Source organism: Neoarius graeffei, chromosome 17, assembly GCF_027579695.1.
Source record: "Neoarius graeffei isolate fNeoGra1 chromosome 17, fNeoGra1.pri, whole genome shotgun sequence".
Lineage (NCBI taxonomy): Eukaryota > Metazoa > Chordata > Actinopteri > Siluriformes > Ariidae > Neoarius > Neoarius graeffei.
Window position 1 is genome coordinate 28,851,215 of NC_083585.1, and position 25,885 is coordinate 28,877,099.

Consider the following 25,885-nt stretch of genomic DNA (forward strand, 5'->3'; position numbering starts at 1 on the left):
TCGGGCTGTGTGTAAGTAGCGCCCCCGTGCGTTCACTGCAGTCCTGGCGAATTCATCGTGCTTTGTTTTTTCGTGTATTTTATAAAAATGTGCTTCAAAAATGTTTTGGAAAAGTCGTAAAGGGGAAGTAAAAAAGATGTGGATGTTTCTGAGCTCTTGGTGAAGGCAGAGGGGGAACTCTAGTGCGATGCTGATGTTGCACACTGAGGTGAGGCGCTGGCTTGCAGTTCCTCTGAAATGAAAGTGAAAGCACCTCTGGCTTTGCATGGCGGTTTGTTGGCGCTCTGACTGCAGGTCTCTGAACCCGGGTCTATCATGATTACTACTTTACGTGGACTTTTTCTCGCTTTGTTGTTTTCAGGTGAGGTGCTTTAATATCTAATCTCTTTTTCTTCATACACCACACCAAACCAGGAAACAGGCTGCTCATTCAAACCTACCTTCTGTAAGCTGTTTGAAAGCTGGGGTGTACTTACTTTTGATTTAAGGCCATTCAAGTTACAAGAACATATTCATTTCATTATGAACACACTCTTCAGAGAAAGCCTTTTTACAGAACAGCTTATTGGAATCTCATTTATTTATTTAGTTTATTTATCACAGTAATATCATTGCTTTGTTTATAATGCCATAAAGCATGATTAAAGCTAGACTGCCTTTCAGGTTTTTCAACCGTAGGTCATAAAAATAATTTTCCCCGACACTCAGTTATTTTTGTTTAGCTGCTGAATTCGAATCACAGACTTCTAATTTTATTAGTTTTTTTAAAAACAGAACAATTAATGAATTTAAGGCCATGTGGCCCTAAATTCTCCGCTGTTTTTTTCCTGCTTCGCCAAGATACTACGTGACGCATCACGTGGTGGGCTTTCCCCGTTCGCACAAGGCATTGTGGGATACAAATTTGAAACAGGAGAGAAAAATGGACGACGTGAGTGTGCGAATGAAACGTGAAAGACCGACTACAGTAACAGAAAGCAAGAATAAATATATGTTATTTACCAGCTGGGAGGTCCGTATTGTGAAATACCGTGACCGAGGTCTTGAAAGTACTGACCGAGGCCGAGGTCACGGTATTTCACCATACGGACCGTCCTTAAGCTGGTAAATAGTATCTCATTTCATCTCATTATCTGTAGCCGCTTTATCCTGTTCTACAGGGTCGCAGGCAAGCTGGAGCCTATCCCAGCTGACTACGGGCGAAAGGCGGGGTACACCCTGGACAAGTCGCCAGGTCATCACATGGCTGACACATAGACACAGACAACCATTCACACCTACGGTCAATTTAGAGTCACCAGTTAACCTAACCTGCATGTCTTTGGACTGTGGGGGAAACCGGAGCACCCGGAGGAAACCCACGCGGACACGGGGAGAACATGCAAACTCCCCACAGAAAGGACCTCATCGGCCACGGGGCTCAAACCCGGACTTTCTTGCTGTGAAGCGACAGCGCTAACCACTACACCACCGTGCTGCCCTCAGCTGGGTAAATAATATATTAATTTTTTTCTTTACCAAATTCTAACAGAAAACGAGCGCGCCCGAAAGGGAAAACCGAGCCGAGCCGCCATTTTGAATCATTCACAGCTGTAATGCAAATGGCTTCCTCCTCGGTATACAAGTGCACTTCCATGGCAGGAAAAAAACATTTTGCCACCTATGTAGTCTCCTATTTATACAAAATTGAGTCATTCAGGGTTCACCCATGTTTTTGCTCGGCGTTAGCAAGTTAGAGGTTTTTAGCTTTCTCCTGAAATGTTTTATTTCTTCTTCCTCAGGGCAGTAAAACTCGCTTTCGCTGTGAAGACTGCCATTATCGCTATCCATGCTGTAAAATTAATGCTATTCTCCTGAGAAATGCTGGCAAAAATTTATAAGATTTTTGATAATCTTATAAATAAATCTTATTAAAAAAAAGATAAATGTTGACAAAAAATTCTACTATGTTTATTGTTGTTGTGAACGAGCGAGTCGCCAGAGGTCAGTAACCGGGGTCCGTAACTGGGGTCCGTACCATAGGATACGGACCTGCTCGCCAGCCAATCAGAGCACAGGATTTGATGGAAACCGCACTGTGAAAAAAATAAAAGACATTATGTTGTGAAGGAAAGGAAACGCAGGACCGAACTAATAAATATCGGCGGTCAGCGAGCACCTCGGTGTGATCAGCTGTTCGTTTAGCGACAGAATGATGGAACTGTCAGCGCACGGTCAAAGGTAAACCTGTAGATGGCAGTAATGCAACACTGTGGATGCCAGCTGCTGTAACACCCAAAAGGAGGAGAAGAAAAAGAAGAAGGTAAACCTGGGCACGTGCACACTGACTTCCTCAATCTCTTTGTTTGCGCGAAGCAAGCAATTTCATGTACATTATTTGCTCGGAATCCCCTCAAATTAAATAACTTCCCAGTCACAGAATGGCCTGATATTTTGTGAGATGTTACAGAAATAAACATATCACAATGACCACATTTCAGAGGGAACTAAATTTCACCGATTTTATGAAATCGAAAAGCCGTCTAGCTTTAACATTGTGAGAAATTCCTCTGTAATAGTCTTTAACATAGGGATAGATGGGATTCATAGGAAATGTCATGAATGCTGGTCATCTAGAAACCGAAATTTTAGATCGAACTGATTTTGAGGAGAGCACCATGGTGCAGTGGTTAACACTGTCACCTCAGAGCAAGAAGTTTCTGGGTTCAAAACTGCCAGATGACTGGGGTTTCTGTGTCGAGTTTGCATGTTCTCCTCATGGCCACGTGGGTTTCCTTGTCTGATTTCCTCCACAGTCCAAAAACATGAAGATTCTGTCATCTGGCTACTCAAAATTGCCCATAGGTGTAAATGTCCATGCACCTCTCACCCAGTGTCAGCTGTGATGGGCTCTAATTCACCTGCAATGGATAAGTGGTATAGAGAATGAATGATTTTGATGGGGACAGTGTAGTGGTTAGCACTGTCACATCACAGCAAGAAGGTTCTGGGTTCGAGCCCAGTGGCCAGTGGGGGCCTTTCTGTGCGGAGTTTGCATGTTCTCCCCGTGTCCGCGTGGGTTTCCTCCGGGTGCTCCGGTTTCCCCCACAGTCCAAAGACATGCAGGTTAGGTTAACTGGTGACTCTAAATTGACCATAAGTGTGAATGTGAGTGTGAATGGTTGTCTGTGTCTATGTGTCAGCTCTGCGATAATCTGGCGACTTGTCCAGGGTGTACCCCACCTCTCGCCCATAGTCAGCTGGGATAGGCTCCAGCTTGCCCGCGACCCTGCACAGGATAAGCGGTTACGGATAATGGATGGATGGATGATTTTGATGGAAAACTACATTAAAAATAAAACTGATTTGTGCAAGTGGGCAGGGCATAACAGTTCATAGCTATGTTTAAGATGATTCATTAGTTGTGAACGTGAAGCAAACATATGACTGCTGAGTCTTGACATTTCTATTTTAGACATGACTTATATAACTTACAGCTTTGTTGGAGAAGGTCATGTTTCACCTCTGTTTGTTTGTCTTTTCCCAACATAACAAAAAGTAATGAACAGATTTTAATAACATTTTGAGGAAAGATGAGCCATGGGCCAAGGAACAATTGATTAGATTTTGATGCAAATCCAAATATGTGGCTTGGCGGAGGTATGCACTCTATCAAGTGTACTTCTAGTTGTCATTTTTGTTCTGCTTGTAGGGCCTTGCCTTTAGTCTCTTGCCTTTATTCTGAATTTGTTTTAATCAAGTACACGATGTGCAGCAATCATGCTTTGTTCTGGTTTTAGTAACACTAAATTCAAGTAACTTTATTTTGATCTCCAGCTCGAACCTACAGTGGCATTCTGTTTAATGACATTTTGTTTGTGAGCAGGTATATGTGGAACTCAGTCTCATTATGATATCCGGTGGCTGCCATGTCAATTCCAGGATGACAGGGCACAAATAAATGATGAGGGGATTAAGGAGATCAAGTTTCACCCACGGAATGCAGGACTGCAATTTGGAAATTCAGGAGATAGTCCTATAAACCCCAATGCTATCACCTTCCTTGTCACAAGTAAGTATGATAAGCAGAAATCTTTAAGAATCATTTCAGTGGATCAAAGATGGAATATCCTGTATGATATATTAAAACTTGTCTAAAATTGTATTTATATACATGTTTTATGTAGCATCAAAGGTGGATATGAGGCGTTATATGGAACCTACAGACAAGGAGTCACTGGAATGCGAGATCCAGAGATATGACACGAAAGGGATTGTAATACGCTGGCCTGGTATAGGTGCACAGGAAAATGATGTCTGGTTCATGTGTATTCTCCACCATAGTCAGGGCTTGTTTCACCTCACCACCTTCCTCAGACACACACCTGCCCAGGAAGGCTTTCAGGAGAGGATTGAAATTGGAGATCGAGAGCTTCTGACCACCTCAGGTAATCAAGGGTACACTATTAGTCTAAATGATTGGTTCTTCGCAGAGCTTTGTCACGGTATTTTGTTATCTTCCTCGACTGCATCCTGATAGTATGGCCTTCTTCCTTGTTTCAACAGCTGCGATGGCTGTGCTGACACGTACACCTGTCATTAACGTGGGCCTCCTGAAGGAGCAGACCCTTCATTGTCAGTTCGCTGTGGACCACAAGCAGGCGAGTACGACAGTGGATTGGATACTCCAGCGGCGTGGCGAACGCACTAAAATCTTCAGCTACTCGAGCCGTACAGGCAAGAGTGAAGGCAGCGGAGTGTCCGTGAAAGCCCTTGCGACAGGAGATGCCTCTCTGAAACTACCCCTTACGAAGCAGACTAGCGAGGGCACATACATATGCTCTGTGCTCATCCCACCACTCACCACCAACAGTGACATTGTCCTCAACATTCAAGGTGGGACAATCAAGCACGTATTTTTAATCGAATAGAAATAGAGACTTAAAGTAATGGTTATAAATGTGGTAGGGCAGTTGAAGATCACCAGTTTAACGTTCTGTACTAGTGACCAAAAACTTGTGAGTCAGAAAGACACTGTTATGCTTGAGAGTACATTCATATTCTGGAGATCTCTGACTCTATTTGAATTCTGGATGATGAAATTTGGGATGAAATTTTGACCAAAATTTCAAAAAAGCCTTTATCATACACTATTTGGCCAAAAATATGTAGACACCTGATCGTCACACCCATATGAGCCTTCTTCAATGTGGTACCACAAAGTTGGAAGTACACAGTTGTTGAAAATGTCTTTGTATATTGTAGTATTAAAATACTGAGGGGCCAAAATCTGTTTCATCATGGTAGTGCCCCTGTGCACAAAACAAAGAATACATGGTTTACAAAGATTGATGTGGAAGAGCTCAGGTGTCCCGGGTCCTAACCTCAACTCAAAGGTGCTGAACACCTTTGGGATGAGTTGGAACACTGACTGTATGCCAGACCATCCCGCTTGACATCAGTGCCTGACCTCACTAATGCTCTTATGGCTGAGTGTACACAAATTCCCATATCTACACTCCAAAATCTAGTGGAAAGCCTTCCCAGAAGAGTAGAGGCTGTTCTAATGACAAAAAAGGGGGTAGAACCAAGTCGACGTTAATGCTGAAGGTTTTGGAATGGATGCATTTGGGTGTGGTCACGTGTCCAGGCGGCATGGTGGTGTAGTAGTTAGCACTGTCACCTCACAGCAAGAAGGTTCTGGGTTCAAGCCCAGTGGCCGATGGGAGCCTTTCTGTGTGGAGTTTGCATGTTCTCCCCGTGTCCGTGTGGGTTTCCTCCGGGTGCTCCAGTTTCCCCCACAGTCCAAAGACATGCAGGTTAGGTTAAGTGGTGGCTCTAAATTGACTGTAGGCGTGAATGTGAGTATGAATGGTTGTTTGTCTCTGTGTCAGCCGTGCGATGATCTGGCGACTTGTCCAGGGTGTACCCTGCCTCTCGCCCATAGTCAGCTGGGATAGGCTCCAGCTTGCCCACGACTCTGCACAGGATAAGCAGTTACGGATAATGGATGGATGGATGGATGGAGGATCATATCATTTGTAAGGAGAAATGGAGGAAAATACATAATCTAGAAGGGCACTCAGTATGGCGCAAACCTGTGCCAAGTCATATATTATCAACATCGAAACCAAGTCATTTGAACCAGGGATAATACTAAAGCTGTACACCAAATTTCATCCAAATCCGTTCACTACTTTTTGAGTTACGTTTGGAAAAGACAAAATGAATCCAGGATCTTCATACATTTCTGGATCCTGGATCAAGCTACATATTCAGATTTACATCAAAATCTAATCAATTGTTCAAATACTAATCATGCGTCCAAATACTTTTGGCCATTATAGTGTACTTTGACACCTCAACTTTAAGAAACGTTTTACCAAAAGAACTTGGAAGTGATTTTAATGATTTTATAACCTTGTTTTGTTATCTTCCTATAAAGATCATGTTGCATAAGGAGCCAATTTACGGGTTGTAAACATTCAGTGTGGTACTGTATAAGCAGTCAGTCCGTATAAAACCTCACTGGTTTTCAGAACTATACATACTAGACAGTTTCACTATGTGAAGGGTTTTCCTGGGCTGCTACGCAGTTTAAAATGGAATCATTATATAAACTGCTTTGTATGAAAAATGAGCAACTACAATTGCTAATGGCACGTTAAATGGAAACAAGCTAGGAAATTTAACTATAGATGACTTGCAACCACGTGATCAAAATGTGCTACATCATGAGCGTCCGCCATGGTGGCATGGCAGCTGCTGAAAGCGTGTCTGTAAACAATGCTGAATTTTCTCAGTATTACGACTATTTGAACACTCGAGTGAAGATTTGATACAAAGAGAAGATAGATATGTGTGGTTTTGACCCATATTATTTAAAAAAGTCAGGCTTTTCTGAAGATAAGACGCTTCTACCGACCATTGAGTACCCAGATATCGCGTTCTACCTGGTTTGGCTGCTGAAGAATCAAGTCCGACCTTGGACGAAACATAGCCTGTTTTCTGAGTGGGTGCCCAGTCTGGATCGTTTCTCTCGTATAATTTTGCTGGCACTCCTAGAAGCGAAATGGTAATACATGTGTTAAAATTATAACAACAACCGAGTGAACCACGACAAGAGAACGCTCATTTCATATTTTGCTTTGACGTCACTTATCCTTGAAGTCAAGGATTGGTCTCCGCATTTTTCAGCAAAATGGTCATTAATTGACAATTTAATCTTGCTAGTTATTGTAACTGTATTCTGATTTCTACCCTTACACACGTCCCAATAGCTAACTCGAGAGTTTAATCATGTTTTCTTCTGTCTGTTACGTCCCAACAGAACCACCGCGTGTAACAGTGAATGTGGGCCCAATCTTGTCTTTAACCCTGGGTCAGGAGCAGAAGGTGGTGTGTGACACTCAGGGCTACTACCCTCTCGATGTGACCATCGAGTGGCTGCGAGAGCCGAAAGATTCAGGCTTCGTGCCTGAGGTTCTGAAGAACATTCTGTATTCCAGCCACCGCCACCATCAGGATGGCACATACTCACTCTCAGCCTTCTTCCTACTCCAGCCTGGCCTAGGAGACACTGAGTACAAGTACACCTGCCGGGTGCAACATCAGTCTCTGCGCACACCAATCCGCAAAAGCTTCATACTCATCGTCACAGGTGGAATACACCACACTCAGTTACACTCACCAGAAAATGAAACTACATTTTATTGTGTTTGTGTATTATGAAAACAATCTGGAGCGTCCCTTCTTGGAAACTCCCTGAAGTAGCATACACCTACCACTAGATGGCATACAAGGTGTAAGATCTTTAAACACCACATTTGCCTAGATGCATTTATATTTCTCTAAATTTCTCCTTTATTTTTCCATGTTTAGAGGAAGACTCCACACTATGGTACATCTTAATGTTTGGATTCATAATTGTCATGCTCGGAATTCTCAGATGGCTGCTGCCTCAGTTGATTGCTGGTAAGAGTTTGAGAAATCATCTCATCTCATCTCATTATCTCTAGCCGCTTTATCCTGTTCTACAGGGTCGCAGGCAAGCTGGAGCCTATCCCAGCTGACTACGGGCGAAAGGCGGGGTACACTCTGGACAAGTCGCCAGGTCATCACAGGGCTGACACATAGACACAGACAACCATTCACACTCACATTCACACCTACGGTCAATTTAGAGTCACCACTTAACCTAACCTGCATGTCTTTGGACTGTGGGGGAAACCGGAGCACCCGGAGGAAACCCACGCAGACACAGGGAGAACATGCAGACTCCGCACAGAAAGGCCCTCGCCGGCCACGGGGCTCGAACCCGGACCTTCTTGCTGTGAGGCGACAGTGCTAACCACTACACCACCGTGCCGCCTTTGAGAAATCATGTTGTTAATATTTTTTTGCTTTTTAAAAAAGATTAATAGGCGGCATGGTGGTGTAGTGGTTAGCACTGTCACCTCACAGCAAGAAGGTTCTGGATTCGAGCCCAGTGGCTGACAGGGGCTTTTCTGTGTGGAGTTTGCATGTTCTCCTCGTGTCTGCATGGATTTCTTCCACAGTCCAAACACATGCAGGTTAGGCTAATTGGTGGCTCTAAATTGACCGTAGGTGTGAATGTGAGTGTGAATGGTTGTTTGTGTCTCTATGTGTCAGCCCTGCGATGACCTGGCGACTTGTCCAGGGTGTACCCCGCCTCCCACCCATAGTCAGCTGGGATAGGCTCCAGCTTGCCCACGACCCTGCACAGGATAAGCGATTACGGATAATGGATGGATGGAAAAGATTAAAATGTAAATATGGTTTTCAAGTTGGGTGTATGTGACTTTCTAATTGTGGTATAGTGCTGGAAATCACTACTCACCATTATCAAAGATATGGCTGTACATAATGCCAAATCTATTCTCAGAATGAATGTTACTATCTAATAATAGGTTTTCTACCCGTTATTGAAATTATCTATGCTTAAATAAATGTTGTTTATACAGATTTAAATAATTTTTAAAAAATGTAGTGCTAAGAGTGCATCTCGTCACCAAATAAAAAGCCACAGGTGAACTGGAAAGGGGAGAAAATCAAGCCAGAGCAAATTGTTTGCCCATCCCACTGATTCCAAAACCAGGCACTCATGTGGACTGTTTGTTCAGTTGTAATGGACCAGAACCATCCTCGGTGGTCTTGTAAGTTGCCATGAAGGAAAGAATATATCAGGCATATTGTGTTCAAAACTTCCACATATGACACATGGATAAAGAAAAAGTTCAGGATGGGATCACTAATGGTGAATTTGCAGAGGCCTTGCTGCAGCATGCACACAGTGGCCCATATGTAAACAAAAACAATGCGTTGGATTCTGGGAAGGGTGAGCTGGCCCCTTTAAGGGTAAACAAAAAAATAAAGAGGCTGTAGGGAATTATTCTATCCACATTCACTGGATATGAGCAATTGTGCGCTCTGATTGGCTGTTCTACTACTAGGCTATCAGCTCATATACCGTGAGTAGAGAAAAACAAAACGGCAGCATGCATCAATTCAGATATATCACTTTGTTATCAAGTACAGTTAGGTCCATATATATTTGGACACTGACACAAATTTTGTTTTTTTACCTGTTTACTGAAACATATTCGAGTTATAGTTATATAATGGACATGGACATAAAGTCCAGACTTTCAGCTTTCATTTGAGGGTATCCACATTAAAATTGGATGAAGGGTTTGAGTTTCAGCTCCTTAACATGTGCCACCCTGTTTTTAAAGGGACCAAAAGTAATTGGACAATTAACTCAAAGGCTATTTCATGGGCAGGTGTGGCCAATTCCTTCGTTATGTCATTCTCAATTAAGCAGATAAAAGACCTGGAGTTGATTTGAGGTGTGGTGCTTGCATTTGGAAGATTTTGCTGTGAAGAAAACATACGGTCAAAGGAGCTCTCCATGCAGGTGAAACAAGCCATCCTTAAGCTGTGAAAACAGAAAAAACCCATCCGAGAAATTGCTACAATATTAGGAGTGGCAAAATCTACAGTTTGGTACATCCTGAGAAAGAAAGAAAGCACTGGTGAACTTATCAATGCAAAAAGACCTGGACGCCCACAGATGACAACAGTGGTGGATGATCGCAGAATAATCTCCATGGTGAAGAGAAACCCCTTCACAACAGCCAACCAAGTGAACAACACTCTCCAGGAGGTAGGCGTATCAATATCCAAATCTACCATAAAGAGAAGACTGCATGAAAGTAAATACAGAGGGTTCACTGCACGGTGCGAGCCACTCATAAGCCTCAAGAATAAAAAGGCTAGATTGGACTTTGCTAAAAAAGCATCTAAAAAAGCCAGCACAGTTCTGGAAGAACATTCTTTGGACAGATGAAACTAAGATCAACCTCTACCAGAATGATGGAAAGAAAAAAGTATGGCGAAGGCGTGGTACAGCTCATGATCCAAAGCATACCACATCATCTGTAAAACACGGCGGAGGCACTGTGATGGCTTGGGCATGCATGGCTGCCAGTGGCACTGGGTCACTAGCGTTTACTGATGATGTGACACAGGACAGAAGCAGCCGGATGAATTCTGAGGTATTCAGAGACATACTGTGTGCTCAAATCCAGCCAAATGCAGCCAAACTGATTGGTCGGCGTTTCATAATACAGATGGACAATGACCCAAAACATAAAGCCAAAGCAACCCAGGAGTTTATTAAAGCAAAGAAGTGGAATATTCTTGAATGGCCAAGTCAGTCACCTGATCTCAACCCAACTGAGCATGCATTTCACTTGTTAAAGACTAAACTTCAGACAGAAAGGCCCACAAACAAACAGCAACTGAAAACCGCTGCAGTAAAGGCCTGGCAGAGCATTAAAAAGGAGGAAACACAGCGTCTGGTGATGTCCATGAGTTCAAGACTTCAGGCAGTCATTGCCAACAAAGGGTTTTCAACCAAGTATTAGAAATTAACATTTTATTTACAATTATTTAATTTGTCCAATTACTTTTGAGCCCCTGAAATGAAGGGATTGTGTTTAAAAAATGCTTTAGTTCCTCACATTTTTATGCAATCATTTTGTTCAACCCACTGAATTAAAGTTGAAAGTCTGAACTTCAACTGCATCTGAATTGTTTTGTTCAAAATTCATTGTGGTAATGTACAGAACCAAAATTAGAAAAATGTTGCCTCTGTCCAAATATTTATGGACCTAACTGTATTTAAAAGAAACAGAAATAGCTAAAAGAATATAGTTTTTTTCCCCCAATATCCCAGTAGCTCCTGGTCCAGCCCAGTTGGTGGCGGTAACGCACCTTTAAGTTGGTTTGCCAACCACCAAAAAAACTCTAAAGAAGAAGAAGAAAATGGTGGTGTGTGTTGCTGAGCCAACTGAGGACGAAATAAAAACTCTACTCGAAAACAAAAAACCCCAAAATACAAAAAAGCAACAAAATATGGAATAAAAGTATTTGATGATAAGAACGTATCTTTTTTATTTTTCAAGAATTATGATTATAGCATTTTTCAAAAGTTGCTACCGTCATTTCGCCCGTTTGTTTACATTCTAAGCGGAAATGATTTTGTCAGACGTTTTGTATAAAGTTTTTATTTGTCGAATTTGCAAAAAAATAAAAATGCTCTGTTTCTCAAAATCCAGTGAATGTGGATAGAATAAAGCAGTTATTCCAATCAGTCTCGTCATACATGGCTTATAACCCACTCGGTGCTACACACCTCATCAGCTGTCAGCTCATGTATGACTTGATTTCGTGGAATAACTGTTAATTATATCTAAATATACAGTGTGTACATGTACAAGTTCAATGCACTGTGTATGGTATACATACATAAACTAATGCATATAAACCCAAGTGGAGCCCCTGAAAGAGGCGACAAAAAGAGGGAAAGTCAGTGTCCTCACTGAGACCTGGACAGGGCCTTGAGCACGTGAATCCTCTCACTGCTTAAGGCGCTTAAGTTTGTCTCAACCCCTGTGCTTAATGTTTTTAATAGTCTGTGAAATAAATCTGTATTAATGGGGATCTATGAACTTTTTTTTTTCCCAGTTAAAGGGGTCCGTGACTGTAAAAATATATTTGAGAACCTCTAACCTTGACTATTTCTGAAATTTGGAATACACACTGCAAAAAATGATCTCTTGTTGAGAGAAAATAATCTTTAATATGGGTGAATTTATCTATTATTTCTTATTAGAAGTTTACTAGAACTCAAATATAAGATTATTTAGCTTACTTTGAGACGCTTTTACTAATTTCAAGCCTTAAATTTTCTTATTCTATTGGCAGATAATTTTGCTTCTTTCTCGAATTGAATGCTTAAAATGAGCAAAATTATCTGCCAATAGAATAAGAAAATGTAAGGCTTGAAATTAGTAAAAGCGTCTCAAAGTAAGCTAAATAATCTTATATTTGAGTTCTAGTAAACTTCTAATAAGAAATAATAGATAAATTCACCCATATTAAAGATATTTTCTCTCAACAAGAGATCATTTTTTGCAGTGCAGTTGTATGCTTTGCATGTCTCACTGTCACTGATGATTCAACAGGTCATATTAATAGAAATTATAGATTGTAGAATAAATAGATTATACTATTCGATTAGAACAAGTTAGTAAACGAGAAGTGTTTGTGCCAATATAAATGTAGTACTTAATAACAGTGCATATAACAGTATGATGTGTGAAATGTGATTTTTTTCTCTCTCTCTGTCACAGCAAAAAGAAAAGAAGCAAGGAAGGTGAGGGAAACATTCTTAAAACTGTGTCTCTATGTGTTTGGGGGCACATTTTTATATCTTATTAGGAACCAAATGTCCCCACAAGGATCAGAATATCTGACAGTATTAACCAGTGGGGACATTTGACTTTTTTTTCCCTAAAAAACCACCAGCTTTTACTGAAAACCTAAAGGTTTTTCTTACGGAAAGGTTTCCCTCTGGTTAGTGGGGTTAAGGTAAAGGCCTGGTCCAACAATACCTATAACTATAACTTCAACTAGAACGATAACTATAAATAAATCGGACCCCTAGAGTTTATGTGGTTGATGGTCACACCAGACCGATAACGATCCCTATAGCCCAGGCCTGGGTTTATCCGTATCGCTGAGATTGCTTCTGGAGCGATTTTTCCAGGCCTGGACCTGATCCGATAAAACATCTGCACTGCAAAAAATGGCCTTTCAAAAATAAGAAATAAATGATTAAAACAAATCATATTTGCTTGAATCAGGTGAAAAAAATCTGCCAATGGAACTCGTCAAATTTGACTTGGTAAGATTTCTTAAAGTAAGATGAAAAATCTAACCTGTTTTTAGATGAAATAATTCCAAAATAAGATTGGGGAACTTATTATGCGAGATCTGATTAACTCAAAATAATCAAAATAGTTCTTATAACAAGATCGTACTTCTTACATTTAGCCATTCAAGTCATTTTTATTTATTTCATTTTAAGGGTATTTCACTTAAATTCATGACAAAGTCTTAGCAGTAAAAACTGAATTTAAGATAAATATACTAATATTAGGATTGTTAAATTCTACAACTAAGCATTGCTAGCTTAAAAGATTCTCCTTTTGTGACCTGTGATTAGTAAAATACTCTAGATATGAGACCAGAGACTATCTTGAATCAAGTTGACGACACGTGTAGCATTGCAACAAGTTTATTTTTTTTTCCCATTTCAACATTCAAACATTAAAACATCTCTTAAGATTCCACTTCCCCAGGACCTCAGGCACCAAAAAAAAAAGTCTACGCATTTTGACTTAGTGCTTACACAACGCCAAAGCAACAGTGCATTTTGGGGGCACTGACTATTCATGTGTACGAGGGGTTTACAAGATCAGGCACAAAAAACAAACAAGCAAACAAAACCACTGAACTTAACTCACAGCATTCCAAAAAGACCTCACTAAAACGCCCTCCACTTACTCATAAACTTTTTGAAGGCACTTGTCTGGTCTAGAGTCTGTACAGCATCTAGAAGGAGCTCAATCTGAATGACTGAGTAAACAGTCGCAGTAAACTAAAGATATGCAAGGTGACCAAACATCTACGCATTTTGACTGACAGTGCTTACACAACGCCAAAGCAACAATGCATTTTGGGGGCACTAGATTCAAAGATTTCAGTAAAGTTCATTTATTCCCAAAACAAGCATACTTTGTTTTTTTTTTCTTGAAACAAGATGAACCGCATTTGACAAATGTCCAAAATGTACTTACTTGTTTTAAAAAAAAAACTTGTTTTATTTTCAAAGGTGCTCCAAATAAGACTTTTTCAAGACATTTTGTCTATACAAGATTTTCAAGATGGACTGTCTAAAAACTAGCCTTTCTAGCTAAATGAGGTTTTGCTTGTTGGGCAATTATGTCTTATAATAAGGGTGGCTAGATGTTTTGACTTGAAAATAGACAAATAAACTTCCTAAGATTTTTATTTTTTGCAGTGTGACCAATCAGGTAATTGTTTTACGTGTAACGTTGTCTGAGCACATGCTATTTTTCCTGGGCATCTTTGTGCATCCTTGCTGCATTATGAAGTCACAGAATACGGAATATAGAAAATATAATACAAAGCACGGATCTTTTATTCACGGGTATGTGATATTTTCTGTGAAACATCAATAGTAAATTAAACATATAAATGCAGGTAAGATATTTTAATTATGAACTTCGGCAGTCCAAACGTTTAATTGTTTTAGACTGCTTAATTCTTTATCCATGATGCATCATCCGTATGAAATCAGTAACCAATCTGTAATATACTGAAGTGTCCGTGACCAATCCGTAAATTATTAGCATCCGTGATGTATCCGTATTAAAATCTGTAACCACTCTGTATTTTGTATCTTTTTTTATTATATTTCCGTAATCCGTGACCTTTGCGGATTATATCAACCACTGGAGTATCTACATGGGTTGTTTTGGAGTCCAAGCTGTACAGTATGACCCAGAATAATGTGCTACTATTTGGGGAAAAAAAAACTTCCATGACTATTCCTAAGTCACATGCATTTATTTCCCTGAGTGTCAGGACCAACGGATATTATAGTTGGGATTATAGTTGTGGTGTGACTGCTTCAGACTGGAACTAAATTCAGGTATAGGTATAGTCAGAGTTATTGGTGTTGTGGGACCGGGCCCTTAGAGTTATTTTTAGATATAGACATAGCATTAATTAGCTGCATTAATAATTATGTCAGTGGTGTGGCACGTTTCGACCATTGTGAGAGCCAAATGTTCCTGTAATGAAAGGAATACAAAAGAATGAGGAATACATGTGAGGACGTTTGCCTTGTGCTCATAGAAATAAATCTTTTTTTAAATACAGCTTTGTCATCTATGCTGAGTTTCTTCGGTACTGGATCAGTTTACATTACTGCCATGAAATTATGAATTATTTATCATCTCATAAACTGGTTATGCAATATAAATGAAAAAACAACCTATGAGGATTTTCCTTGGCTGCCACACAAATAGTAAAAGCTGTGTGTGTGCGCGTGTGTGGGGGGGGGTATAAGAGCATATGCTTGCCATCTGTCTGTTTACATTGTGTGTTTACATAGTGTCTCCTGTGTGCAGAGGTTCTGAGGGCCCATGCCAGAGGAATTATAGCTCTGCTCCATGGAGACAGACAACACCGTATCCGTCTCTCTACTTCTTCCTCCTCCCCTCTCCTTCCACCTCCCCTGCTGTACCTGCTGCAGTGCTGGAAGAGCTTTTTCAGCTAAAGAGGTTGTTGTGAACGCCAGTGTCTGATCTCATGGTTTATGAGGGTATTTACACTCGCTAATGGAGCCATATGTGAGGAATAACAAAGTTCTCTGAACCTAATTGCAAGATGGATGCTAGCATGGTGTTTTTCTTAGTAAATTAACAGGAGTTGGTGACTTAATAAAATAATAATAATTTGGGGAGATGTTGTGAATAATTAGTTTGTTTTGCAGTGGATGTTGCCGGCTCACAGCTCTGGCCATCACTGAAAATAGTGTAGAACTAAATAGTTTAGAAATCAGGTTGGGTTTAAGACATTCAAATTATTCAGTTGTTGGAAATTATTCATTGTTTTCTCTTGGATTCTTAAAATAATAAAATAATAATTTGTAAAATATATTGTTTACACTGAGTTCATTTCAAGCTGAATAGTTATATCTGATTTGACTTTATTGAGGCTCAAGATCTTAAAATCACAGAATTGTTAGATACCTTATAGCATGTTGCTATACAGGCTTGTAGTACTCGAGTCTGATTCGTGCCCTAATTTTAAGGACTCGTGACTTGACTTGGACTTGAGCACTGATGACTCGGACTCGTGCATTAACTGCATTCGGACTTGTAAATTGGAGACGAGGACTCTCGATTTTTTCTTTATTTTTTTGTAACATGCCATAATAATTTGGCATAAGATATTTATATCTACATTAATTTTTGTCCTAATTCCGTGCAAGAGAATGCACATTCACCTGTTCATATGTTATGTTCAGGAACAAACTAACGTTAATGGCGTTAAAATGCCTGGAGAGAAGCCCCTAGGATTGTCCGCTTTGCTTATACAGACTTCTCGTGCAGTGGGAAAAAATGCACTGCTTTGTGTTCCATATGCAAAAGAACTATCGAGGCGATGACGGGGACAACCTCGAACTTCAATCGTCATTTGGCAAGACTCCACCCAGAGAAGGAAGTGACACGCTATGTTCATTGCCCTGTTGATAGCGGGGCTTGCTGACTGATGAACTAGCAAGTGTTAACCTTCTCTCATGTTATTTGCCCTGTTGATAGTGGGCGGGGCTTGCTAAGCGATGAACAAGCTTTTTATCTGTAGCCTATTAACTAAAATGGGGCTGTTGAGCAGTAACGTTAGTCCAACACAGTAGCAGAGACGGTTTCACATAAAGGCAGCAACAGCCACCGTCAAATGGTGCGGTTGGAGTCTTGTTCATGGACTTGGACTCGACTCGGACTCGAAATTTTCTTTAATGACTCGGACTTGAACACTGGGGACTCGAGACTGGACTCGGACTCGAGGTTTAGTGACTCGACTACAACACTGTTGCAATATGAGCAACTTATACATTTTCTACACTGGTAAACTCCAGTGCTTTAAGTATGATCTGCTATGTTGTGTAAGATGATTAAGAAATGTTGTCTCAGTTGTCTCATGTTGTGTTGTTGTCTCTTCATTTTGGCTGAAACATGACTCCAGTGGCCAGTTTGGAGACCTCTGAGGTGTCCTGGTATATGCTTGGCTGAATCCTCACCTCTGCATATGAGGTAGTCATGTTGCATCCGTCGATATCCCATTAGCTACCAGACTATAAACACCTTGGTTAGGAATGACGGCTGTTCTTCAGTGCCTCTCGGTACATTTCCCGACTACAACATGTCTGATATCTCTTCACCCAGCTATCAATCACTTATCCCCACTAAAGGAAGTGGTTTTAAGATCTAGTCTTTCCTGTTGATACTGAAAATCATATTTCCTCTCCAGTGTACACTACCGTTCAAAAGTTTGGGGTCACCCAGACAATTTTGTGTTTTCCATGAAAAGTCACACTTTTATTTACCGCCATAAGTTGTAAAATGAATAGAAAATATAGTTGAGACATTTTTCTGGCCATTTTGAGCATTTAATCGACCCCACAAATGTGATGCTCCAGAAACTCAATCTGCTCAAAGGAAGGTCAGTTTTATAGCTTCTCTAAAGAGCTAAACTATTTTCAGCTATGCTAACATGATTGTACAAGGGTTTTCTAATCATCCATTAGCCTTCTGAGGCAATGAGCAAACACATTGTACCATTAGAACACTGGAGTGAGAGTTGCTGGAAATGGGCCTCTATACACCTATGGAGATATTGCACCAAAAACCACACATTTGCAGCTAGAATAGTCATTTACCACATTAGCAATGTATGGAGTGGATTTCTGATTAGTTTAAAGTGATCTTCATTGAAAAGATCAGTGATTTTCTTTCAAAAATAAGGACATTTCAAAGTGACCCCAAACTTTTGAACGGTAGTGTATACTGGATGCTTTTAATACAGTTTACCATTTGTTATCGACAGTGAATAGCCAGTTGAGTGTGAACTAAAAATGTACACTGAACTGCAGATGAACGGCTCAGGCAAAAGGATCTCTGGAAACAAACATGCTTGGAGGTCAGCAGTCAGAACAAGCAATGGGTCAGCATTTGGCTACACACCACAGAACTGAAATGGTGAAAGTGGAAACGGCTCCTCTGGGAACAGCTCAAATACAGCTTAAGTGTGGAAAAATGAAAAGTTTGCATTACATCAGCAAGGCTCTCATCTTGCCATTGCGTCTGTCAGTTTCCATTCAGTCAATTGACATTTTTAGAACCATTCCATAATAGAGTGTTTTGTTTGGAGTTAAGATCCTGGAAAGGCCGGTTCAAATCCAGCTCTGCTTGAATCACCCCCCCTTGAGTGGTGTTAGTGAGTTCTTGAAGCTGGCTGCAGTAAAGTGTCTGTAGTCTTCAGCTCATCTCTTTCTCAGTAAGCAAGCAAGCATGTGGCTCTGACTTAATTACAGATGGGGAGGAAAAACAAACAGGCCTGGCTCACACTGGGAGCAGGAGGGAGTCTGTAATAAAAGTCAACATGTAGCCAGGGAGGGCTTGTTTTGTTTCCAAAGCCGGGCAGTCGAGGACGCACTGCCAGCACATGCACCTGTAAGCCTGCTGATGGGGCTCGAAGTTCTGGGGAAATCACTAATGTCTGAATTAGTGTTTTGTAATGGGAAGCTAAAGCTTTTCTTGGACCTAGCAGGAAATTTAGCATTGGATATTGACTGTGGAAATGAGAGTATGCTTAAGGTATTAGATCACATTTCATCATGATGGAGAGATCGTAGATGCTGGTTGGATCCAGGCGCAAATAGTTGGGCTTGCGGTTGTGCGTGCACAATGACTATGTTTTCTTTGCCTTTACCAGATGACCTAATACTTTGCTGAAATCATTTGTTCACCATTTGTAGTTAGTGAGCCATTTATATAATCACCAGCCATTTTATCCCATAAACATTTGCAGTGGTTTAGACCTCATTTGACCCCATTACGCCTTGTTCACTGCTCTGCTCTTTAACACATTGTGTGTGTGTGTGTTTACATTTTATTTTATTTACACTCCTTGCAGTCATCCTGTCCCTATGTTGTTAACTATTTGGGTCTAGAATGAAATCCCTTCTCCCGCTTGTGTGTTGCACTGAAAGCAGAGTCCATGTGCTCATCTTGCACTCTTAAGCTTAATCACCCACTATGTCCTGAGCATGGAAAAACCTCTAAGCCTGTTTATTTGTGTAATCCATCCATGGTTTCTGGCTCTCACAACACACACACACACACACACACTCCACTCCCAAACCCCTCAGTGTCTTTTCTCCCTGTTATTGTGGTCAGCCACTGCAGAGACCAGCTGTTACCATGGGAAGGTTGTTTTTGGCCCATGAAATAGCTCATGGGTACTCTCTGTCTCTTCTCACTATCTTTGAGGAACTTTGAGGACACACTTCTGGGATACTTCTAAATATGGCTGAAGGCAGCCAGACCTCTGGTTACAGTTTTATTAACGTTCCACTTAAGAGGGGCAAAGAGGCACAGAACCATTAGGGCTAAGTGAGCTACTCTGCAATAAAATGTATAAATAGGTGCAAGAAACCAGTATGTTCTCATGGACAGTGTATTATGTTAACACATTGAACGTGGAATTTGTATGGTGAAATATGATTCATATGACATTTACATTATGTCTGTAAGTGATATAAGTGTATAAATTATATCTACAGATAGTTTATTGCTCAAAATAGAGACCAAGATCCAGATTTCTAAGTATTTTAAACAGAATACTGCTTTATTATACATTTTGGAAAGGGAATCATATTTAATCAGGTTATATACAAATATAAGGTATAATAAGGACATTCAGCCCTGTGATGACCTGGCGACTTGTCCAGGGTGTACCCCGCCTTTCGCCTGTAGTCAGCTGGGATAGGCTCCAGCTCGCCTGCGACCCTGTAGAACAGGATAAAGCGGCTGGAGATAATGAGATGAGATGAGAATAAGGACATTCACAGCTCCAGGTTACTGTCTGCGTGGAGTTTCACATGGTCTCCGCATGTTCTCATGGTTTCCTCTAGGTTCTCTGGTTTCCTCCCACCTTCCAAAAACAAGCCAACGCTGTCAGAAATAGGGGTACAGGAGGAGTCCATTTCTGTGCCCCTAGGTACAATCTACACTAATGTACCCTCTAGGGCTCATTACTGGACTGCAAGGTAACTATATGGATCTTTTTTGGCCCAAAAAGGTACATACATGTTCCCAAGCAGTATATAAAGTGTACAAATAAGTACAGTGTCTTGCAAAAGTATTCATCCCCCTTTGGTGTTTTTCCTGTTTTGTTGCAATACAAGCTGGAATTAAAATGGATTTTTTGGGGGTTAGCACCATTTGATTTCCACAACATGCCTACAGTTTTAAAAGTGCAAATTGTTGTTTTATTGTGACACAAACAATAATTAAGATGAAAAAACAGAAATCTGGAGTGTGCATAGGTATTCATCCCCTCCTCAAAGTCAATACTTTGTAGAGCCACTTTTTGCCACAATTAGAGCTCCAAGTCTCTTGAGGTACGTCTATTACATAGCTTAGTACATCTAGCCACTGGGATTTTTGCCCATTCCTCAAGGTAACACTGCTCCAACTCTTTCAAGTTAGATGGGTTGTGTTGGTGTACAGCAATCTTCAAGTTATGTCACAGATTCTCAATTGGATTGAGGTTTGGGCTTTGATTAGGCCCTTACAAGACATTTAAATGTTTCCCTTTAAACCACTCCAGTGTAGCTTTAGCAGTATGTTTAGGGTCATTGTCCTGCTGGAATGTGAACCTTCATCCCAGTCTCAAACCTCTGGCTGACTCAAACAGTTTTTCCTTCAGAATTGCCCTGTATTTAGTGCCATCCATCTTTCCTTCAGTCCTGACCAGCTTTTTTGTCTCTGCAGATGAAAAATATCCCCACGGCATGATGCTGCCACCACCATGCTTCACTGTAGGAATGGTGTTCTCAGGGTGTTGGGTTTGCGCCACACATGGTATTTTCCAAGATGGCCAAAAAAAGTCCGGGATATTTTTTACGACCCAACCCTGATCTATACTTCTCTATAACTTTGTCTCTGACCTGTTTGGAGGCTCCTTGGTTTCCATGTTGCTTGCTTAGTAGTATTGCAGAATCAGGGTCCTTCCAGAACAGGTTGATTTATACAGACGTCATGTGACACTTTGATTGCACACAGGTGGATCTTAATCAACTAATTATGTGACTTATGAAGTGAATTGGTTGGACCAGCTCTTATTTAGGGGTTTCATATGAAAGGGGGTGAATACTTATGCACACTCCAGATTTCTGTTTTTTCATCTTAATTATTGTTTGTATCACAATAAAACAACAATTTGCACCTTTAAAGTGGTAGGCATGTTGTGTAAATCAAATGGTGCTAACCCTCCAAAAATCCATTTTAATTCCAGCTTGTAATGCGACAAAATAGGACAAACACAAAGGGGGATGAATACTTTTGCAAAACACTGTACCTTAAATGGTACTGCCCCAGTGATAGGCCACTGTACCTCTAAAGGTAGAATAATGTACTTTATTTTCTGAGAGTGAATAGTTGGATTATTTATGCTAAATTACCCCTAGGTGTGAATGAGAAGCATCCCATCCAGTCTTCCCAAAAGTATTCCCACCTCATGCCAAGTGTTCCCTCAATATCCAACCAGGATAAATTAAGTGCTGAAGAAAAATGAATGAATCAATGAAACAAATTCTCCACAGCTGGGGTGTGTGTGTGTGTGTGTGTGTGTGTGTGTGTGTGTGTGTGTGTGTGTGTGTGTGTGAAGGATTATGGAGGGAATGAATGGGTTCAGGCAATATTCAGTTCTTTGACTGTGAGTGTAACAGGTTCAGTTTGCATGAATAAACTTACTATATGTACTTACTGAATCATGAGCCTTTCTTTTCAAATCCAGCACAGATGCAAGATACACACAAAAAAAAGTAACACAAAAAAACAACTACAAAAAATGACGGCAAATGAAGGATGAAAGAGCTGAATGTGTTTACATTCATGCATGAGTCAGGCGTATTACAACACATTGCACTGCTTCATGTAAAAAACTTTAGTGTTCAAGCTCCATATGATTAACTTCTGAAGCATGCCAAAAAACTGTTCCAGCTTTATTTTCTCTTAAACGTTTCCAAACTCCAGATGCAATGGCAATGAAAGTTGAATCTTTTAAATGAGGTTCGGAACAGGCTGACGCCAAAGCACTGGTTGATTGTTCATACTTCCACATGGGTCCATATTACTCTTAAATGCAGCAGTCTTACACTCGGTTGTTTATTGCTCTGATGGAAGATTAGGCTGCAAATTAGGAACTTTGAAATAAACCCTATTTTATCACAACTCATTTATCTTTTTCAGCAGATCCCTCCAAAGAAGATTCGAATGGCTTCGGAGCCTCATAAGAGGGATCAATGTTTGAGCTCGTAAAAGATGAATTGACAAAATGAGTCATGCTTACCAGGAGTCATGCTACTTTGCTCATGTTTACACAGGTAATCTAATCCATATGACTTGCTGAAAAAAAAAAAGTAAAGACATTAGCTATTTTTGAGAAGGGGGGACCAGCTGAGGAGTCAAAGGTCAAGGTCAGGCCTCTCCATTGTATTCCTCAAGAAGGGTCACATGAAAAGATTCCCAGCCGGTAAAATAGTGAACCGGGATGGAAAACTATGCAAGCCTGCTGTCTCCTTGTACACCCTCAGGCCTCACTGCTGGGAAGTGAAGTCATCCACACTACATTTTATCAGGCCTCTGAGGGGCCAGCACTTCTCTCTTTCTCTCACTCTCACTCTGCATTAGTTTTTCTGTGACTTTTTGCTTCTGCCTTTCTCTTACACTCTTACTCAGTTTCCATTTCCACTGTCCTCTCTCTCTCTCTCTCTCTCTTAAAACTAAAAGCTTGCTCTCATCTTCTGATGTTTGTTTTTGTTCCAAAGTGAGAATGATGCTGTCCTCGAACAATGATGTCACTGAGTCCTTCACTCTTCATTTTTTGCTCATAATAAGGAGTGTTGTAAATCAGTAACAACAGAACTGAGGACAGAACCATAATGGAGAGGCCCAGCGGCAGAGTCAGTTGCTCATTACTTCTGCTCCTATATCCATAAATCTCACATTCTCTACTGGTTTATATACACTCTGGATGCATTCTTTTCACACTGGTGCACTGTGTCCATTGATCCTCCTGATCCGTGGCCTAGGGTCAGAGCAGCCCAGCCCTGGATCTCAGATCTAGTGCTAATCATTACAGAGGGAGTGTAGGGTGTGGACGCAGAGGTAATTGGCTAAAACACAATGTCTCCCTGCTGTGCCATGGGCTGTTTCCTTTTAGCTTTATTTTTCTAAACCATAATCACCTAAGGTTGTTTCCTGCTATGCCAGTCAAGTTATATTTGGCCAACTTAGCCATATGTTATGGGGATACGCCACCATTTTTCAGCCTAATCTCTATGTACCACATCTCTAGAGAATGTGCATAGAGCATATTACCAAAGACAATAATTTAGGCATGAGTCGTGTACTGTACTGAGAAAAGAACAGAAAACCTGTTTACTGGAAACTTGCTTATAATAGATGACTCAGGGCAGCTGTTGGAGTAGGCAAAATGTGAACACGTTTTTGGACAATGCTTTTAGTTAAAGGTATAGTAAGTGCTCTAAACCTGTATCAATGGTCCTTCAAAAAATGGCTACGCTTTCAGAGGGTTACTAGCATATAAGGGTAACAAAGGCAAAGCTGCAGCTTCTGCTTGATTAAACACAGATGTATCATAATGCATTAACTGCATTAACTTGGAAAATCTGGCAAAATTAATGTCTGGGGAAATACAATACTAATGTGGTAGACAGAGATTAGGTTAAAAATATTGGTGGATTCCTTTAAGAGTGACGACAAAGCTGGGCAGAAGGAAACCTTCTACCAACACTTTGTTCAAAGCTCTTCTCTTCCCCCACAATGATAATCTCCAGCAGGCTCTCAGCCAGACTGTCTTTTCCCCTGCTCTTATCATTAACAGTGACAGACACCCACCAGATCCTCCTGACCGCAACCCAGCCATCCAAACGCAGCGACGAAACCAAAAGGAGAAAATGGAGGGACTGGTGTGGGGTAATTGTGGGGGATGGTAGTCGATCAGAGTATGCAGATGACTGACATTTTGTTTAAAAATGCATGTTTGTAAAGTATGCAGTGAAGAAGATGACAGAGTTCGACTAATGTGAGGTAATCTTACCTGTCGCTGCATAGGTAGTTGAATGCTAACTACATTTGCTAACTATGGCTACAATTGGAGTTACAGTTACATCAAAATATCCTAAAGTAGCACTTTAAAGATCATCGAGCTGGCCTTGGTGGTTCAGATAGTTAGGCTACGTTCACACTGCAGGCTGAAGTGACTCAAATCCGATCTTTTCGCCCATATGTGACCTGTATCCGATCTTTTATTGACAATATGAACGACACAGATCCGATTTTTCAAATCCGACCCAGGCCGTTTGGATATGTGGTCCTAATTCCGATTCCTATCCGCTCTTTTCATATGTGACTTCAGTCTGAACCGCCAGGTCGCATTCATCCGATTTACACGTCATCAACAAGCCACAACGTCACTATTCTGCGCTGAAGTAGGCGGCGGGTCTCTCAAAAAAGTTACAACAACATGGCGCATAATCACGGGCGCAGATAGAGGGTGGGACGAGTCATATTTAAATTCACCTCGTTCGGTCCCCCCACTTATAGGGAGGAAAAAACGTCTATGCTGTCTTTCTTTGCATAAGGCAAACCTCACGGAAAAATCAAAAGACTAATTACCATTCGGTTTATTGAGGTGCACGGCAGTGTATACATAGTTGCAACAACTCACATAAAACAAAGACTGATATTCGGTTGGTTGAGCTGCGCAGACTGCACAGGTTGCGAGCTCAAGCTTGGTTGCTATGGTTACTAACAACAAGTTTGACAGGCATATCGGGGTTGGGGTTGGTTTGCTGGCAGCTTTGTCCCCCCCCCCAGTTTTTTGTCCCTCCCAGTTCAAAAAACGTATCTGCGCCCCTGCGCATGACATCAATGCGAGGGACGCTTCGGGCTGTGAAGGTTCTGAATCTTCTCAATGGAAGGACGCAGAGGTTAGGGAGCTGATTTCCATTTGGGGGGATGCAGCTATTCAAGCTAGATTGGATGAGTCATACCGCAACCGGGCGGTTTTACTTCCGTAAACACTGGCCATGCTCACTGCGTGTGACGTCGTCGTATCCTGCAATGCGCATGCGGAACACTTTTAGGTCGCTTTTCGTTCATACTGAGGATCACATACAAGTCGCATATATTTGTTAATGTGAACGACCTCACAAAAAAATCGGATTTCACAAAAAAATCGGAATTGAGCATTAAGCCTTGCAGTGTGAACGTAGCGTTAGTTAGTACACAAACCAGGTAATAAGTTAGCTGCTAGGTGAAAGCCTTAGCTACAACATGAAACAAGAGCAACAGATATTTGTTGTTCTGTATATGTTTTTGATAACTTTTAAAACCTCGAACATTATAGCAATATTTCAAATAATTGGTTGTCACATTCATTTAAAAAAAAAAAAACATTCAGTCAGTTCAGTAATGTACTGTAAGTGAATAAAAGCATCCGAACTAGCTAACAAGTTAGCTGAGAAGACAAAGAAGCTATCGGCTTTGTCAAATCAAGGTCCTTAAAATGGAATGATTATTGGTTATGGATGTGCATGAAAACACGAAATTTTACTGACATAAAGATGAAC

General features: G+C 40.9%; 1 protein-coding gene across 2 annotated transcripts; it reads left to right on the forward strand.

The window, feature by feature from the left end:
• Nucleotides 1–229: 229 nt before the first annotated feature.
• Nucleotides 230–16,095, forward strand: dhrs13b.2 (dehydrogenase/reductase (SDR family) member 13b.2). Of its 2 annotated transcripts, none has more exons than XM_060943959.1 (8): nucleotides 230–361; nucleotides 3,866–4,051; nucleotides 4,167–4,427; nucleotides 4,546–4,875; nucleotides 7,310–7,639; nucleotides 7,861–7,953; nucleotides 12,699–12,721; nucleotides 15,551–16,095. In XM_060943959.1, exons 1-8 carry the CDS (start codon nucleotides 316–318, stop codon nucleotides 15,713–15,715), a joined length of 1,434 nt encoding a protein of 477 aa, XP_060799942.1. In that variant the 5' UTR covers nucleotides 230–315; the 3' UTR covers nucleotides 15,716–16,095. The 2 variants fall into 2 exon arrangements, with proteins under 2 accessions (XP_060799942.1, XP_060799943.1); XM_060943960.1 differs by having other exon boundaries at nucleotides 231–361; nucleotides 15,567–15,660.
• Nucleotides 16,096–25,885: the final 9,790 nt, after the last annotated feature.

What these genes read in the sequence shown, in the direction of transcription:
- dhrs13b.2 (XM_060943959.1), top strand. Translation starts at nt 316, where the DNA reads ATGATTACTACTTTACGTGGACTTTTTCTCGCTTTGTTGTTTTCAG. An exon ending in AGAGCTTCTGACCACCTCAG is followed by an intron (nt 4,428 to 4,545) that starts GTAATCAAGGGT and finishes TTGTTTCAACAG; the next exon opens with CTGCGATGGCTGTGCTGACA. An exon ending in AAAGAAAAGAAGCAAGGAAG is followed by an intron (nt 12,722 to 15,550) that starts GTGAGGGAAACA and finishes GTGTTTACATAG; the next exon opens with TGTCTCCTGTGTGCAGAGGT.